The sequence below is a fragment of the Anser cygnoides genome, chromosome 10, assembly GCF_040182565.1.
Source record: "Anser cygnoides isolate HZ-2024a breed goose chromosome 10, Taihu_goose_T2T_genome, whole genome shotgun sequence".
Taxonomy (NCBI): Eukaryota; Metazoa; Chordata; class Aves; order Anseriformes; family Anatidae; genus Anser; species Anser cygnoides.
In genome coordinates this window covers 22,718,193-22,737,798 of record NC_089882.1, presented here as the reverse complement: position 1 = coordinate 22,737,798, position 19,606 = coordinate 22,718,193, and the positions used below count along the sequence as shown (strand labels likewise).

General features: G+C 39.6%; 1 protein-coding gene across 11 annotated transcripts in view; it reads left to right on the top strand.

Annotated features, from left to right (window-relative positions):
- The window catches only part of WNK2 (WNK lysine deficient protein kinase 2), a 117,934-nt gene that overhangs the window by 82,695 nt on the left and 15,633 nt on the right, over nucleotides 1-19,606 (top strand). For 6 of the 11 annotated variants that reach the window (XM_067003263.1, XM_067003264.1, XM_067003259.1 and 3 more), the window contains 9 exons: nucleotides 672-1,762; nucleotides 3,609-3,681; nucleotides 5,369-5,409; nucleotides 5,487-6,169; nucleotides 7,374-7,588; nucleotides 9,642-9,857; nucleotides 10,779-10,877; nucleotides 16,082-16,126; nucleotides 17,674-17,927. In XM_067003263.1, the coding sequence (XP_066859364.1) occupies nucleotides 672-1,762; nucleotides 3,609-3,681; nucleotides 5,369-5,409; nucleotides 5,487-6,169; nucleotides 7,374-7,588; nucleotides 9,642-9,857; nucleotides 10,779-10,877; nucleotides 16,082-16,126; nucleotides 17,674-17,927 (2,717 nt within the window). Of the gene's footprint in view, nucleotides 1-671; nucleotides 1,763-3,608; nucleotides 3,682-5,368; nucleotides 5,410-5,486; nucleotides 6,170-7,373; nucleotides 7,589-9,641; nucleotides 9,858-10,778; nucleotides 10,878-16,081; nucleotides 16,127-17,673; nucleotides 17,928-19,606 lie in introns of those variants that run through there. The other 5 variants (XM_067003260.1, XM_067003261.1, XM_067003266.1 and 2 more) reach the window with 5 other exon arrangements.

Here is a 19,606-nt window from a genome sequence, read left to right as displayed (position 1 = left end):
ATATGTCTGCCTTGGCTTAGAGCTGCACTCATCAGTCATTAGTTTCAAGATGTTGAGGATAAACTCCTGAGATCTAGAAAAGCTCTTCTTCCTTATCTTATCAGTGGTGTGCCTTATGAAGTCTAGGACTACTTGTCTTCATTTAACAGTTTAAATTGAAGACAATTTTACATCCCCAAGACTTCACATAGTCTGAAGAACCCAGGCCTTCGTGTCCTCATTCCAGTGTTGAGATGAAATACTTCAGAGTAAAATTTCTATTGATTAGGAAATGGTTATCATGCAAAACGAGTGTGTCTTTTATGTCAACTATGAAGAACCTTCCTTAAATCATGCATTTTCAGTGTGTTTATGCTACTGAACCAAATTAGGAATATTTATCTGAGTTTCAGGAAAGTCCCAGTGCTTTAAAACTCTGCCTTATAGTATAAGGTAGTCAAAGTTCTAGTCACTGCTAATTTAATAATCAATGTCTTTTCAGTGAAATATTTTTGCATAATTTGCAATTTTCAGTTCTAGTTTGACTTCTGTGACAATTATTTTCTGAGAGGAAGCGGTTATCAGTTCAGGCTAGGTGTAGTTACCACTGCAGCCAACAGGGAAGCTGTGCTGTGGCTGTTTCACTCTGTACAGCTCATCAGAAGTTGAACTGATGTTTGTATTCTTTCTAGACCTGGAGCAGTCAGATGATCAGCAAGCGAGCTCTGCGGTGATGGATGTGCCTGGTGTCTTAGCTTGTCAGCAGCTTCCTCTACAAGCAAGTGTATGTGACAGCCCTGTTGGAGCCTCTCCATCTTTGGCACAAATTCCTGCTGCAGCATCTTCAGCCGGCTTACAGAGCCAGGCAGAGTTTTCAGCTCCAGCACCACCGGGATCTGCTCCAAATATCCTGGAGCAGACGGCTGCTAACGGAGGTCAGCTGGAATATTCTCCACTAAAGGCAGCAATGCCTGCTCAACCTGGCACTCCTGCCCCCCATGCTGCCTTGCTGGAGGAGCCTACCGATGCTCACCTTACTCCTCAGCCCATTCAGCATGTGCAGCAGCCGGCAGACGAGGGCATGTGTATCCCTGATGTGGAGATAGCATGTTGCAGTGTTGGGCCACCCAAATCAGTCCCTCCAGTTCCTGCAAATGCGGCAGAGCTCTGCCCGCTCCCTGTGCTCTCAGATGCTGTCGTTTTGGAACGGCAGCCTGCGGCTCAGATCCCTCACTTGCCAGAGGCCAGCCAGCCTGGCATGGTGCAGCACTCCTTTGTGAACCAAGTGTTTCCTGCAGCTGTTGCATCTGATTCTCTCAGTCTGGCAGGGTCTCAACTTCAGAGTCCTACTCAGGTGTCAGTGGCTGCGTCCCAGCAACACGTGATGCTGCCCCAGCCGCAGCCCATAACCTGCACCGGCGTGGGGATCAGCCTGCTGCAGCAGCAGCCATGCACCGTGGAGTCAGATGGAGAGGGGCCGCCCAGGGTGGACTTTGTTGACAACACAATAAAAAGCCTTGACGAGAAACTGCGCAATTTGCTTTACCAGGAATATGTCCCTACTTCTTCTGCATCAGCAGGAACTCCAGACACTTTTGTGCCGTTGGAACAGGCAGACAGTGAATTTAACTTGCCACAGTTTACTGAGGATCAAGTTCCCAAGTTGGTGTTGGATTTAAGAGAACCAGGCTGTAATGTTGCAGACACTGGCCAGGAAGTGAAAGCTGCTGAGGCCCAAGTTGTGTCGCATGTACCACCTGAGATCTCACCTTACCCAGTACTGGTTAGTCCATTAATTACTTTGCCCTTTATACCCCTAAATCCAGCTGGCATGAACAGCTCCAAAGCAGAGGTCGGAACAAGGGTGTCCATGGCAGGATATGCATGGGTTTCTGGCTTCTCTGGTATATCATCTTTTGTCTGCTGACTGCTTTCCACTGTGAAAGTTCTCTCAAGTCCTTACTGTGCCAGATGCATTCTGACTCATTTTCCATAAACGCTCATTAGTGAAAGCCAGATTTTTTCCTTTGGGTTTTAAAGTGGCATTATATCTTAATGCATTCTCTTCCCTTTGTATTCTGTTTCTAAAGCAGGCAGAAATGTGATAATTTTTTTGTAGTTTAAGAAGGTAAAAGACATCGGGGTGTAGTCATTAAGTTCTGATGAAGAAGGTAGTGTTTGGTCATCTGGCTCTGACATAGCATCATCTGTTCCTTGTTCCTGTGTGTAGTTATTAGATGGAGATATCCTTCTTCACCTTGCCTCACACCACAGCAAATGCAAATAGCAGCAGGCAAGTTGCAGAGAGTGTCATGTTTATATGTGAGGTGGAATTAGAGTAGTTACACAGAACTCCTCTAAAGACTGATGATAGTTTATAAATAGAGTTGTGCTTTGTATCATTATCATGAAGTTGGTGATAATAAATGTCTAATTTGCATATTATGCATTTATGACCAATTTTAGAATACATAGTAGGTTGCTGAAGTAGTTTAGACACCAAATATAGCCTATATTGCTGTCACGTTGAAAGTGAGGTACAGTAGCACTGAACGTGAAATATTTATACTGCTATAGGAAGCTTTTAAATATTAATTAATGGCAGTGTGATTATAATACCTGCCTTCTAAGTCAGTCTGAATAAAATAAATGCTTCAGGACCCTTTGTTTTGTTCAAGTGCTGCAGCTGATGCATGACATGATAGGTAGGAGATTGCTCTGCTTCCAGGAATGATTTTTCTCTTCCTCTGAACTTAGCAGAGCAAGATTTCACTGGGGGGCATCCGAGGAAAAGTGAGCTTTTTGAGCGGGTTTGATTTGTTGTGGTTTTTGTTTTGTTTTTAATTTTGTTTACTGGAGTAGGCAGTCTTGGTAATTATTCACTCAGTGTCTTAACTGTGGACATGCGTTGCACTCTCTCAGATAAAATGTTGAGTTGATGATATTCAAAAGATTTGCAGCACTTTCTGGTAGAAGATCGATGTATGCCTTATTTGAAAAGAAGTACTTTTGGAGATAATTACATCACCACTACCAAGGATGAGTCTGTTCCATGTAGAGTCAGCTGGATGAACTGTCTAAGCTGTTTGAAAGATGCTGTATTTTACCAAAAAGATGGCTGCACTTGAGTCTCCAGTTATAATGTTGTTTTTAATGATAAATGACCACCTACAGCAGTTAAAATTCTCTATGAAAGATGTTGTGTGTTTCCAGTAATTTGAACTTGTCTTTTTAAAATCTGTGCCAATAAGAAAAGAGAGGCATAGAATTTCTGAAGAGAGACTTCTGAAAGAAAAAAAAAAGATGAAGAGTGTACAGTTTGGCTGGAGAAGCAAAACAGAACAAAACCAAAATTCATATATATAATTCAGTGCCTGCTTTTAGTAACTTAGGCTGCAGTCCCCTCTGTGACACTGCCACCTCTTTTTTTCTTCCAAGGGAGAAAAGAAAATGGAGGAGTTGAAAGAAAAGCTAGGAGGCCACTCCACAAAAGAGTATAAAGTAGTCTCATACTCCACAGTAGTGTGAGTATAGAGAAGGGTGTGGGGGCAGAGAGAGAATGTGAATGTATTGGCTTCCTGCTTTGTGCCTGAGACTGAAATTCTTTTCTTTTTTCTTTTTACTAAAAGTCTGAAAAGTCTGAGGTCCCTGGTGTCGGTTCTGATTCTGCAGAAGCAAGAGGTGGGTCAGCAAGTAGAAAAGGTAATGCTCCTTTCAGCAATGAACTGCAGTGATGGATCTGCTGCCTGGTCCTCTTCTGCTGTGTCCCCTTGCTGCCAGCTCTTCTGCTTAACTGCAGAGCTGTGCCCAGCCCCGTGCATTTCTGATCCTTCAGTAATATAACAAATATTAAATAGCTCATTTCTGCTAAGCCTTCTAGAAATAAATAGATAATATATGCCCATGGTGTAGGTGTTTATGTGGAAGGCTACATTCCCAACAGTAAATTTCTGGTGCCATTAAAACGTCTATCAGAACATCTCTTGGATTTCTGGGGCTACATAAAAAGGCATTCACAAAAATAATGTGGTTGAGGGTAGCATCTCTGGGAGGAGGATGCTTGTTAGGTTTTTAAGAGAGTCCCACAGAGAACTAGGAAAAAGAGTTCCTTTCTTTAAGTACTTGTAAATATAATGGCAACTTCCATAATAACACAGCAGGAGACCCACAGTAAGAAACTGGGCAGTTATAACACTCTATTTACCTGTCTTGTAAGTTACAGGAAGTTTTAAGTGTTGAGGAACCTGAAACTGCTGCTGCCATAGGTCAGGAAGGGGTTGTAATTTCTTTTTCGAGATTGTCGTGGCAAAGCTGGGTCCCAGGTTTGTGCGATGATGGAGATCACTCCTAACTGATGTACCTGCAACTGCTTGCGACATCTCTGGCTGACCCAGCAGAGCTGGAGCTAACACACTGCCTCTCCCAAACTGCACGGTAGTGCAGTTCTAGAATAAATAAGGGGCCTTAAATAGTGTCAAGTGCCAAAAACGCTCATGGATCGTTGGAGTCCACCACCACTTAAGTCAGTGTGAGAGGAAGACTCTGGGTTGCTTACATTAATTTGGCAGACTGAAGCCAGAGAAGAGCATATGCAAGTGGAATGCAGCACTGTGTAGTAAAATTAATGTATCCTAGATACCATAAAGCAAGAATGTATTTCACCATTTCAGGAATATGAAGTGACAGATTTCTGCCTTATGTTCACTCGGTGCAATGTGCCATAAGAAAGCAGCTTTCTGAAAAGCTTACATGTATTGCTTTGACTTCAAAAACAGTGTTCACATTGTGAAATAATGCTGTCTTGATTATTACAAATAATACTTTGCTTCTTACGTGCTTCTGTGGTCCATATGGTCATCTTTTGAGCTTGTAATTTGCACTCTCAGCAATGTGGTGTTTAACTTCTTTTCAGGCACTTTAAATTGTTGGTGTAGGTATCTGTCAAATGAAAGGTGTGAAGTAATGGGCTATGTATGGTCAACTGCAGCATTTTGTGTGCATGAATATCTGACATTAATTATTTTTTCAAGACATTAAGAATACTTCGGTAGTGCAGTGCAGGCCCAATGTAGATTTCATTCTTCTGTTTTTCTCTAAAATTATCCAATTGGCTAATGAAATTCCATACTCCTATTATTATTTGAATTCCCCAAATGAATAGACTGAAGAGAGTATTTACCTGCAGATATGTTATATTGTTATCATTATTGTCTACTGCATTTAACAAATAAAAATCCTAGCTCCTGCATTACAAGGAATTGATATTTACATTGTTCTTCAGTGCTACACCATTAGACTTCAGTTTATGATCATAAACTTGTAGGCTTTTTCTATGCTAAGGTATTCTAGACATTGATTTTTTTATTTCTTTTCCCAACTAATAAAACAGGATCGGCTGCAAGCATCGCTCCAGCAAAAGGCCTCCTTCAGGTAAGCAGAAACTATGGACAGTTTTATGTTTGGTTGTTGCAGTTACTTTCAAAATTCATCTCCGTTATTTTCTCCAGGTTGCACCTACATCACCAAGCATAGCTAAACAGATGGAAACTTCTAAAAGGAACGAGAACGCAAAGACTACAACTTCATCTACACACACAGATAATGTAATGCAGATATCTACAGCAGATGGGGTGATAAATAACCTTCAAAGGGATGACTCTCTAGACTCCGGTTCCTATGGAAAACAGGCTGAAACTCATGATAGTGGTACACCAGCCAAAACTATTGGCAGGTTTTCAGTAATCAGCACGCAAGATGAATTAACTTTAGCAGCGCCGCATTGCTTAAGGTTCTCTGCACCCCCAGACGTCTATCTGGATGAGCTACCTTCCAGCCCTGATCTGAAGACAGCTGTCCGACGGGTGCAGACAGCCTCTTCTGTTGATGTCCTTTGTGACCAGGGTTCGAGTGATTCTGCCGATGAGCCTTTCCATCGGCAGGCTGCTGCTGCTCAACTATCCCCACCGAGCAGTAGTGCGGCCACCGACTTAATTAAAAAAGCAGCTGCTTTTCTGCAAAGATCTGGAAAAGCTAGCTCACAAGGCCTCGATTCACCTAGTGGGCAAGGAACAAAAATTCCTACCATCAACATAACATCTTTCCACTCGCAGTCGTCATACATGAGCAGTGACAATGACTCAGAATTTGAAGATGCAGATATGAAGAAAGAATTGCAGAACCTGAGAGAAAAGTACGTCGGGTTTGCAAACGGTGCTAGGGTAGATTGTGTTAAGATACCTGGGCAGCATCTCTGCATATGCTAAGCAAATGTGTGTTTTGCATAGCTGTAATGAGTAAACAGGTCCTGAGCAAATTAGGCGTCACTGGGACTTTCCCCTGAATGTCATACTGCACCATTTTATGTCAATTTATTTGTCAATTCCATTTAGAAGTAGAACAATTCCATAGTAACTTTTTCAAAACAGCAAAGAATTTCTGCCATGATGTCCGGTTTCCCTACTGAAAAGCTGCATTTTTTTGGTAGCAAGCAATAGCATTTGCAACATGTTTGTGTGTAGTGTTACGTTCCAATGTGGATGCCAGTTAAGGCTGCATAAAAGTAATCTGGATGTCTGCATAGACAGCTGAAATGGAGTTATCTTCACATCCTTCTCTGAGAGGGTAGTTTGGACTAGCAGATCCACAGACCCATCACTGTTCCTGAACTCAGTTTTACAGTAGCTCTCGTAATGTAATCTATGCAGTAATCTATCCAATCTCAGGGGTAGGCTGGCTGAGCCTGTATGGAGTCTGTCTGTGCTGCCAGTTCCCAGAACCAACTTTTTAAAATTTGAATCTTTCTTTCTTTCCTGGCATGTGATGGCTAAAAACTAGCATTAGCTGGTAGCGTAACCAAAATGTTTAGCTTAAGATATGATAGTTTTACTGAACATGGTTCTTGTTTTAAACAGAACTACAGTAATACAAAAACCTTAAACTCACTTTATGGCATCATTAAATCTGCATTAATAAGGTAATTATTCATGTGCTCCCATTTTTTGGGAAACACTTTTGTTTTTCTTTACATCGAACTATTTCAAACTGACATACTTTCCTCAAGAGGTAACTTTGTTGAAGCCACTGGTTTGAAAAGAGAAGTTCTGGAATAGTTTTGAGTTCATGTTAGATCTCATGTTGAATTTGATTGTTTTTACTTAGCATGTTGAACATCTTTTTAGCTGTCTAGGATTCTGTCTCATAAATGAACATATGAGAAGTCAGCCACCACATGTGCTAGGTAGATAGTTCTAACTTCGTACGTACTGTTGGCTAGGCAGTGGATTGTCTTATAACTGAAGACTGTTCTGTTTCATCTTTTAACTAACTGTGCTGTCAAGATGTGGTGCTTTATCAAATACGTTGCTAACAGTTTTGAATCTATTTTTTATGTTTAGGCATATGAAAGAAATTGCTGAACTTCAGACTCAGCAAAAGAATGAGATAGAGGCGCTGTACATTCGGTTGGGGAAACCCCTTCCTCCCAACATGGGGTTCCTTCACTCTGCCCCACCAAGCAGCCGTCGCCGAAGAACCAGCAAAAATAAATTGAAAGGTGGAAAACTATTAAATCCTCTGGTTCAACAGCTCAGGAGTGGAACATCAAGCACAAGTAGGTACACTAGGTTACTTTCCATTTCCCTGTTGTTTGTTGCTGTTGTGGTTCTGCTGTGTAATTGCACAGACTGCAGAAAACATCCTGAATGTTTGAATCTTTTTATTTCGTTTTTCCTTAATACAGTGACTCAAGTTTGCATACTGTGAACTGTTTTTGAAGTGGTCCTTCTTTGAGAACATCTTATTACAGCTGCCTAGCACTGAGCCATACCTTCTCTGCATCACTGACAATGTTTGGCAGCGAAACAATATCCCACTTTAATTTGGAATACGGCCTGGTTACATTTTCTCATCTTTTCTCCAAATACAGTTTATTGATGTTTGTATTCACTTCTTAGGAACTGTTACCCTCTATTGATTGTGTGCTGTATCATGTTGTTTATTTTTTCCTATGACATGCCATATAAATAAGATTGGATTGCATTTGCTTCCCCAAGGATGTGAAGTAAAAAACAGTTATAAAAGCTGTGATGGATGCTTTGACCATTTGAAGAACTTTGAGATTTTTCAAATGCTCTCAAACAGTGTGACAGTCTTGAGTCATTGTCTCTTTGGAAAGTATGAAGATAACATTCACGTGGGAAATATTGATACACCCCATGCCTATTTCTTCAGCAGGATGTAGAACAGAATAAAAATATTTTCCTTCAACTTGGTTCATGCTGTTATGTAGAAGAGTAGCAGCACTTTCAGTATTACCCCTGTATTTTGAATTTGGTAGGTCTTGTTTTCAAAGTCAATGTATTATAGAATTTAATTGCATCAGTCTTAACAGACTTTTTTTTTTAGAGGGTTTTGCTTTTAATTTAGAATTTCAGTTAAGACAGGAATAGCAAAGATATTCAGAGGCAAGACATTCTGTGATCCATCTTGAATCTCTATTTCTGCACAGGAACTGAAGCAATGTTCAGCCTTTTATAAGTTTTTAGCTGCTGCTTGGTTAACTTGCATACGTTTTACTTCCTTTCCTTGTGGTGAGATGCTGCGAACGTCTGTGATCATTTGTCCATCCATTTTCCCACTTGTTCTTGGGTTGTCTGTAGCCTTTCTCTATTTACACATGAAACCCATATTTTTGCCTCCGCTCATGGATCTTGGCTCATATCAGTGCATTACCTTAGTTCAAAGAATTTAAGCCTATTTCTACATTACAATGTCTTCCTTTCCATCCTTTTCATTGTCACTTTAAGTTAGAGAACTGCAGTCTGCTCAGTCTGGGTGCTTCTTCAGTGCATGCTTCCTTCATGCATTTCTTCAGTGTTACTTTTCACTTTTTTGAGGCATTGTGTAAAGTTTATGATATCTTTGAGAACCTGCATTCACTGCCTGAGTTTTCTCATCCTTGACTAGTTACATTCCTCATTTCTGGGCCTCCCTCTAGGTTGTCTCTCAGTGATCAAGGACAGGCAGTCTGTAATGCAGTTAGTTACTGACATACGCTAATTAGCATTGCCACTGTTAGTTGCTTTTGCTGATAAATCCATGTCACAAATGATTACAAAGTTACTCAGGTGTTAAAGCCTCTTTGCCTTGATATATCTATATAGGTGGATATATAGATGCAGATTATATTTCGTCACGCGTGTATCTATAGATAGCCATAAATAAAAAATTCCTCATGTCTTTTCAGCAACTTTATTTCTCTCCATTTGTTTGCTTTCACCTTTCATGTTTGAGTGGAAACCTACTTATTCTGCTCTGTCATTTTGTGACTCCATCCTCCTAGTCAGGCACTTCTGCAACTCGCTTTGTTTAAACAGTGCTCTTTGAGTTCCTGACTCCAGTCTTTCTAAAAATGTGGAAAAGAAACGCTGTAAAAATCAAACTTACTCCAAGAGCTTCTTGGAGAATCTGGATCAGTAATAGCATATGAGGTTATTCTGTGCCACAGAATAATCTATAAAGTCTATGCTTAATACAGTACTTCAGAATTGTAGACTACTATTCTTCTTGGTAGCAAATTAACAATTATTTTTAGACACTTTTTTTTTCTTCAGTAGTTTCCTAGCATTTGCCATTACTTGTATTTTGTTTGTTTGCTCTTTCAGGTAATCTTTCAGACTCTAAAGACTCACCCCACAAAGAAACAACTAAAGCTCAATCTGGATCTCCAGAAACAACGGCAGTAACTTCTTCTGCATCAGCCACATTTGGGAAGTCTGTTCAGACACAGCAGCCATGCTCTGTCAAAGCCTCTTTGTCTTCTGACATCTGCTCCGGCTTAGGCCCCGAAGGAGGTGATGTGAATGCAAGCTCTGGCCAAGGTGATTTTTTCATACCAGCTGTTCAGCATATCTTCCAGCACATGCTAAAATTAATTTGCTTCCCTTATGCTTGAACTTTTAGGAGTGGATTTCACTTTTAGAGATATAAGAACATGAACCTTTGGCAATCCAAATTACTGGCTTATCTTTTAAAATGCCACTACAGTATTGTCAGAAGAACAAAAATAAAGTATCTTACAAAGTATTAAGAATCAACGCTCAAGAAGGCACACTAGTTTTTTTAGAAAGTAACTACCTTTTACTTTTGCCAGCAGTGGCTTTATACTGACACCTTTTCTGGAGTCTGTCTTATGGATTTCTGAGAAAAATAAAGGGAAGGGGAAAAAAAAAAGATGAAGGATAGGAGATTGTTTCCCTTTTTTCATTTTGAGCTTTTTCTAGGCCCTTGATACTGGTAGACCCAGATTTCCTCATTATAAAGTAGCAATCCATTTCAGATGTGGAAAAAAAAAAAAAAGAAAAAAAAGAACCAAGTTATGCTTCCATTATCTAAGGGGTTAACTTTGTGCATGCTTTTGGAGTCCCAGCTAAGTGACTGTAGAGTGGTAGATTTGGCTGTTTCCCCAGTCCTGACTTCCGATACTTCTGTGTAGTACACACCTCTGTAGGCTTTGACTGATCTTATTGCCATGCATATTGGAAGTTATAATGATGATTAAGATACCTTCCTCGCATTGCACATCCTGCCAAACTAATCTACAAAATATCTATCTGTTCTCTTCTGCTGTTATTGCATCCTTTGTGTATGGTCAATTAACTTAATCCTCTTTGGCAAAGTTAAAATGGAGATGTGGATGTTTAACTAACAAAGCTGATTTGACTGATGGTATAGGACATCTGATCACAGCTACTTGTACTTTATAAGTGTCTTTGTTTTCTTCCCTTTATATTCATTTGCAGGCTGGACGGTTTTCCACCAAACGTCTGAGAGAGTGACCTATAAATCTAGTAGCAAACCTCGTACCAGATTCCTCAGTGGACCTGTGTCTTTGTCCATCTGTTTGTATTTGTTCTTTTGTATTTTATCACAGTCCATCTTTCTTTTACCCCCTTTTTCCAATTTCATGTTTTATATCTCTGATATGTTTGGCAGGATGCCCCTTTTTCTGAACCATCTTTTCTTTCTTTTTATCTTTCTTTTAAGTAATCATCATGAACACACCTTATTTATATTAATTTTTCATATGAAAGCTTTTTTTGCACTGCTTTTGGCTCATGCCTGGGCACCAAAAGCATGTGTGGAAGATCTCATCATTTATTGTATAGCCTTATGGTAAATTTTACCCTGGACTTATCAAAGCTTTTGTACTTTATGTGATTTATGTTGAAGTAATTTTTTATTTGCAATGTGGCAAATATACATGTCTGCTGTCCCGGTTCCAGCGACAACAAAAAGAAATCCATCCTTCTGTAGACGAATGGTCTCTTTCACACATGTTTGGACTATGAAGACATGCATGTAGCAAGCTGATACAATACTAGAAGGTCACTGAAGGGTATAACTTCCATACAAGGGCTGTATTAACACAATATACAGTACTGTTTATATCCACTCTATTTTCTTTAATTTTTTCCCCCCGCTCTTTGCATGTGGAAATGCTGAGACGATAGTGCTCCAGCTAGTTCTTTCAAAATGTCTTTTCTAGGTGGGCTTTTCCCCATGCATTCACTTTAAGTAGTGTAATTGAGCAATTTTTTATATACTCATAAGTATTGGGAAGATCTGGTTACTCCAAGGTAGAGTACCATCAAACATTTTTGTGTAAGCTGATCTGGCTGAAGCACTTCACTCAGTTGATTTTCTTATGACCTTATGTGACCTCAGAGATGAAGTCAATTAGCAGTTCATCAAAGCAGAAACAAATAAAAAGCAGTATCAGATTTTTATATGATACTTTGAAACGGATTGCTAGGATCCAGAACTTCTGAATTCAGATAATTGCGCACCTACTATTTATACCTTATTTGTATGACATCTAAAGTAATTGGCAATTCAACCAAATGATATCAAGCTTTCTAATTAAAAAATGCAAACCTTTTTACCAAGCAGTATATGCTGCCTTTTAGGCAAACAGATTTTGCTTGTACAATAAAGATATGTTGGGCTGACCAGGTACTATAGGCCACTTACATATAACGCTAGGAAGGATAATAACTTTCTGGAGAAAACGTTTGGTTAACTGACTGTTTGTTTGCATTGATAGCAGATCTCCTACCGGAGTTCTGTGTTGCTCATAATTATTCAAGCAGTATACATCAAAGGCACAAGAGCACTCAAAAACACTCCTCCTAATTTTATGAATAAACAATATTTTTAAAAATAATCTTGATTTTTGTTTGAGGCCCATAAAATTCAATCATTCAGGTTCTTGAAAACTGATGTTTACTGCTTAGCATACTGCATTTATTTTCATGCAAGTTTTTAACAAGTTTTGAGACAATTTTGCATTCAGGGATTTCTCTGAGAACCTGAGGGAAATTCTCAGTTCACGAATTGTTCCATTTGGTGTTATAATAGACATAATAGTTTCTTCTTCTGCACATATCATTCTCAGAAGTGGTTTCATTAATCTTTCACAAAGTTACTATTCGGGAGGATGCAAAAAGACTGGGAGATGGCAATTAAAAAACAGCATATTAAAGATGTTTGGGTGCATCGATATTGTGAATGAAACCAAGGGAATATGTAAATTCTTCAAATCACAAAGTTTCCCAATACTTAAATAATTCAGCAGCACAACTAATTGGTTTCTGTTCTCGGCCCATATGCTCGCTTCTCCGTTTCTTTTGGGCAAAGTGTTCAGAGATTGGCACTCCCCCATTTCTGAGTCATATGAGAACACGGACCTGATTTCAGGCGCTTCACCCTGACACATCCATCCCAAGCTTGAAATACTGCCAGTCACTTCAGTTGCTAGACAGCTCTCCACAGCTGAATTCCTGGTAGCTTTTGATGGGGATGGAAAGTTGTTTCGGCCTGTTTTCCTAGTGAGCCCACCCGGCTGGTTGTGTGCGTGGGAAGGGACCTGTGAAGAAGATGGGGCTGTGTGCGTCCCACCTGGCCCAGGGCTGGGGCTGCTGCAGCCATAGCCAAAAGCTGGACAGACGTGTGTCTAGTGGTTCCATCTAGTGGTGTCCAGGGCAGCCGTGACCACGAGCCTCAGAAAAAATAGTGTCAAATGATGGTGATGACAGTGGGAATGCCGCTAGCTCGCGCCCCTTCACCTCTGGAAGGGAGGTAGTTTGACCCAGCATGAAGGAGACCCGAGCGTTTGGAGCAGGCGCCAGAAGCGCGGTGTGTTGGCATCTTTGCTGCAGGCTTGAGCAAAGAGCATGAGCGTTTGAGACGCGGTGAGCAAGTGCACGTGGAACTGGGGTACAACCTTCAAACACAGGTAGTTCTTTGTGTCTTGGCAATTCAGGTGCCTGGGTCCTTTCCACAAGTCAAGGTTTCCTAGGGATTTTTTTAGTTCGAGAGCTGCTGGGAGAAGTTGTGCTGGGTTTTCAGAAATGCTCTGAATCTATACACTTGATGGAGGAATAACAATGCTTTGGGGAGCCTGGGTGTTTCAAAGTGAGGCACGTATTGTATTAGTAGAGAAATCAGCAGCACGTTTCTAAAAATAAATGTTCAGACAGTTTTACCCAGTACTTTTCCCTAGTTACAAAGCCCATCAAACTTAAATGCTTTCACAGTGTTCTCCCAGGGCTGCTTTTGGTATCTGTCCCCTTTGTCCAGGATTGACTTTTCCATGTACTTTTTGTGGAATAAAATATTTTTGATGGTCTCCAGCATAATTTTAGCCTTAGCTTCTTTTACGGGTTAAATTCCAAGGGCATCTTAGGGAGGAGTTTGCGCTGATTGTGAGTGGGATTTTCAAAAGCTCCATTTCGCTTAGACTTGTGATCTCATGTAAAGCTCTTTTTGTCAGGTCTATAGTCATTAATATATTGTACATGAATACGTGATTATGGAAATGGTCTAACAATTTATTGCCATTTCAATTTTATTTTAGCTTTCAAGTTTTTTGGCAGCTGTTACAGTACAAGTATGGGACTGCATTTTTTTCTGTCCTGTACGATACAATAGCTGCTTAATTTTTCAGATATTATCTCTGGAATTGGAGGTAAAACACTTTGCTTAACTTTTACAGTCTGAGATTAAATCTTAATTAAGATTCATCTCCTTTGCTTTTCAGCTATTAAACACCCATATTGTAGAAGTAAAACTAATTCACCAGATTAATTGTATTACCAAGTGCACTTTTAATTGAAATTGAATTTTAAATGAATTTTAGGTGGTGATCAGCAGTCCCTGTTTCAGGCAATATCACTATTTAGATAATGTTTCTCAACTCCCAAGCAATGTGCTGGAGTGATACAGCTTGGAAGAAACAGCACTTTTTGGTGACTGACTCTTTCGTAGCATTTTTCTTAAAGTAGGCTCCCTTCATGTGGATATTTTGTGCATATGTCTAGTATCGTTGTTCTGTTACTTTCCCATGTGATTCGGGGCCCCAGGTTTGATTTGGCATCCAAGGTGCACATTAGCTTGTGACTTGGTGTTCAGGAAGTAGAGGGTTTGTTGATTAAACGTTTTTACATGCTTTTGAGCACGTACTGTAGTCAGCTGCCTGCTCGTATTTTTTGCAGGCAGTTGCTTTTCATTTACATACATATTGTGCCAAACGCTACCCATTGCTGCCTGCAAAATGCTGCAGGATAGTTAAGAAAATAGCATTCCGATATCACTACCGCTGTTTTTATAATGGCAGTTGCTAGCTAACTTTAAGAGATAAGTAAGGTAAAGTACATTTGAGCAAAAAGAGAAAAAAATTACCAACAAATAAAAAATGCAACACAATGTTCAGTTGTGAATGTGACTTGTACTTTTCCTCTAGGCTTTGAGCTGAGAAACTAAACGTTTGGTCATGCTTGCATAAGACATTACTGTAGTCATGTCCTTCTGATTTCCCTGGAATAGAAACTTCATTAAACTTCATTAAACTATAGCAAATAACAAGAAAATCTTTCAAAACAATCTTTCTGTTCCTCCTCATGCCACCCATATCAGAACACAAGCATTTCTTCTCCCTTTTTTTTCCTCCCTCTTTTCTTTATTTTCTCTTTTCCAGTCTCTGAGTGATGTCTCTCCTTTCTCCTTTGAAGACTCATTCAGAGCCTCTGTCAACCTGGACCTGCAATCTCTGAGTTTAAAGCTGCATTTCTGGCACAGTAACATAAACCGATGGCACCAGTTCACCATGCAGGAAAAGCACACACATTCTGTATCTTGCCTTTTGCCCAGCCTCCTGATTTTGCTCATGTGTTCAAGTGCTTCTTCACAATAAACTTGCCATGCCCCATACCAGATCTTCATCTCCTGCCATACCATGACGATATTCTTCTTATCAAGTCCAAAATACCTTTCAGGAAATTTGGCACTCAAATAGAAATGGTGCTCATGTCTGGCAAGATCTGACTGTCAAATAGGGTTCTCTGTACACTTCTGGCACTGTAGATAACTGTCCAACAGAATATGTAAAATAACAATGAAGGATCTAACAAGATAACAAAAAAACACCTAGTTTGGTTAAATGAGAACTCTGCTGGATTATTTTTCTGCACTTGGACAAGACATAAGGGAAACTCATTCACAGTTGCTTTAATTGAAGTTCAGAATCTCACATTTAGACACAAATCATACTAATAAATATTTGAGAAAATTGGCCTCAGACCTGCAGAACAATGTATCTTTTTGGACTTGTAAAACAGGACTTTTAGGGTTGTTTTGCAGTTTCTCTTTGCAGCCAGACTAGTTTTACTTGTTCCTGAAAGCATTTTTGGCCTCCTATCACAAACTGAATTGACATCATTTCCTGCATAAAATAGGAATCCAAATCTCCTAGTAGGAAGCCAAGGCAATTTGAAACAAACAAACAAAAATGCATCTTTAAGTCATGGGACCTTGCTTTTGGCATGCTATTGTACCTTTCAAAGCTTCTGAATGGCTGCACATTAATAAAGGTTTGAGCTGTCCAGTTATTTAGACTTTCTTTACTCACCTGAACTGCTGACTTTGTCTGTCCTTTCTTGCATAATAACTACTTTCTGATTGCTTAAAAGTACAGAAGCTTGTCCGTCAGATTTGTTGTGTTTAGTCTTACCTAATTCTGTATGTCTTGTATTGTTTTACCTTGTAGGGTCCACCTTGAAACGACTATGTCTAGGCAAAGATCACAGTAGTAGTAACTATCCCATTTTTGTTTCTCAGTATTTCCTTCATGGCATGGGATTATTTTTGGTTTTGTTTTTTAATTTTTACTAAAAGCTACTTGTTTAATGAATAGAGCTGATGCACTTATACTGGTATGAAATTAGACTGTATAAATCGTGATACTTTCATGATAATGCATGTGCTGTGATGTTTGGGGAACCACGCATGCTGCAAGACAGTTGTGGTATTCTTTGTGTGTGAGACTGTGCACGCATGCAGTCAGAAAACTGGATTATGTGTATATGTTTTTCTAAAATACACGTCTTTATATGACTGCAGTTTTCTGCTAGAGGAATTTATAGCTTAAAACTATCTTGTTCCTGTTGAGATGCATGAAATATTAAACACTAATTGAAGAGCTTTTCAGTCAAAATACTTATTTTCTCACTGGTCCCTTTCCCTCCCCCCCAAAAAAAAAGGAAAAGGAAATGAGCAGTGTTGACTTAAATGTTATGTTGCAGGTTGAATGCATGATCATTTAAAGGTTATTAACATTTTATATAACCGTAAGAGTAATTAGTTTACTCAGTTTCATTGGCTGGTAACTGATTAACAGAAAAAAAAAAAAAAAGACAATGTTTGTGTTTCCTTATATAATAATTTTACTACAGTTCTCTGAACTTTTTGCTTGGAGAGATGGTCTTTATTTAAAATACGTAGATGCATCAAAACTGTTTGCAGAAAGTTACTTTATAGTTTCTGTTCGGGTCAAATTCAGGCACCTTTGGTTGCTGTTCACTGCTGATCTTGCTGTGTCAGACTTGTAGTTGCCAACAGATAAATAGGATGTTATTTCTGTAAAAAATAGAAAAAAAAATGTGAGCCTATAAAATTAAATCTCTGTCAATACTCTTCCTGTCTGCTCTCACCTATCCCAGAAGTTCTGTATCTATATCTTTGTTTCAGAAACTCAAACACCCACTTACGTCCTCCTCTCTCCTCTTTCTTCTGTGCACTCATGGTCCTGATGTTTTTTTCCAAAACGTGAAGACGACAGCAAAAATGGTCCTAGCGCAGAGAGGCTGCGGGTTCCCAGAGCCTCTGAGGCAGAGTAGCCAGCTGTACTCGTAACCTGTATGGTAATTGAGTTTTTCCAGGAGGACAGTAAACTTATCAAAGTAAAATAGATGGTAAATTCATTTTTAAAATGCACGCAGCTTTAGCAAGTAACACGCTGCCTCGCACTCTTGTGGTAGTCTTCCATGAAGACACTTTGCAAGCCTTAGGAGGTCAGTGTTACTGGGAATGAGTTGTTTCTTCTCTCTTGGTCGTTAATTTCAGCTAGAGAGAAGTTTTGCGTACTACAGCTAGTGGCTCAGGTAAGGTCATGTAATTGCAAATATGAATGCATTGGACCTGGACCATTTCTTTAAGCAAAGGTGTTCTGTAGAAAGGAGGGGGAAGGCTAAGTCAGAAATGCCACCATTTGATTAATCGCAGTATGTGAGAAACTGTTTGAGCAGCAAAGTGGTGAGACGGAGATGCCATTGTCAACTTTCTTTGTGTGTGATTTTCCAGGATCCTCCACAAACAGTCTTGTAACGTGTCCTGAGCCCCTCCCGCAATCAACTCTGCAGGTTCAGGCCAACAACAGTAACAACAAGAAGGGAACCTTCACAGATGATCTGCACAAGCTGGTTGACCAGTGGACAAGCAAAACTGTTGGAGCTGCACAGGCAAAACCTTCTTTAAACCAACTGAAGCAGAACCAAAAAAGGCAGGACATGGAGCCAAAGCCTAATCCCATGCAAACACAGAATGAGACATGTGGAGTAAGTGGCACTCCTTGAAGAAAATACCTTTTGCTATGTGTCTGAAAGCCTTTGCAGAACTCAGATTTGGAGGAGGACATAAACTAAATTACATCAAATAGATGCTTCGTATAAATGTCCAACTCTTTTCATTAAGTTCTAAAATAGATTTTTAAAAATTTGGAATAATATTGGGAGATACATGGGCTGCAATATGTATATAAATATATTTTTTTTAATTGCAAACTACTCATTAACAGAAATATACAGCAATACTCGTACCATCAACCATATGTTCTTTGAGTTAAGTTTTTACTATTGCTAAAATTTTCTTTTTCTTGATATTTAACACGAATCTTCCTTAGGCAGAACAGTGGCTGGGCTAGTGGCTTGGTGGCAGCAAGCTTTTGTTTTAGCAGAAGCGGTGTGGATGCCGTGCTGAGATTATGGGACAGACAGATTTTGTTCTTACCCTTGCTTGTTGTGCTGCACTGTGCAGTGCTAAACTTGTGCATCTCTAAGGCTCTCTGCCTCATGAAAACAGAAATTCTGTGAAAGTAAACTACAATAAAATGGGAATTAAAAGTGCCCCCATTCATCCACTCTCATTTTCAGTAGCAGGAAAACAACGTTGTGACGTGTGTTTGTGTCTGTGTTTAGCTCTTGTTTTTATGACTGTGTGATGATATAGAGGCAGGCACAAAAGCAAATGAATCCCAATTTACAGTCCTCTCCCACCCTGGTCCGGTTTTCCAGACTCCTTCCTCCTCCTCACAGATGGGTGGTTTGTTGACTAATCACTTTTGCTGGATTCATCTTTTGAAAGAGTGGAAATTGAGCCAAAGTAGAGGAAAATAATTTTAAAGGCAAACAAACAGTGAAAACAAAACTAATGAGAGACTGCTTGAATATAATACCTGATAATAATAACTGAAAAACAAGATAACTGGACCTGAGCAGAAATCCATTGCCTATTCAGCGTGTAGAAGGGAAAAAGCATTTGTATGCAGCAGGGCAGCTGTGTAGCTGTTCAGGAGGTGAAACTTGCTGAAGCAGGGACTTGCTGCTGTGTCTGCCTTGCTACCTGCTGGTTTCTGAGTTGGTAGATCACTGACTTCACAGGAAAAAAAAACATTTCTGTAAGTTTATTAAGCAATTTTACATCAATTCCTAGTGACCATAAACGAACAAAAAACAGAGAGAAAATAACCCTGCTATGTAGTGATGGTTTGAACAGCATAAAAGTGTTCGGTGTAGTAGGAACAGCAACTTAAGACCCTATTAGTACTCACAAAACAGGTCAAAGAGGATGTTAGTAAATACAAATTAAAGGTTTCTGGAGGTGCTTTAGAAAGTGATGGTGAGGGCACAGGATTTTGATCCCTTTAAGTCACTTCTTATTCTTTTCAGTGTGCTTTTTTGCACCTTGATTTCTTTTCCCTGAGACTAGTGTGATAGATTGAAGTATTTGGTGGGGGTGTTTCACCTATTTTCAACTCTGGAAAAGCGAGTGGTTATTTTTCTTATCTAAATGGGCTGTTAACATCAATTTAGGGTTAATTTTCCCTTCTGCTATGTGCTGTTTCAAGCCTGTGGAAAAGGCAGAATGTCTCTTTGAGAGAACAGGAACATCCTTGTCTTGACACGCTGGTTTTAGAAGGTTTGTGCTTTTCTAGAATATGCCTGTTGTTCCAAGGAAT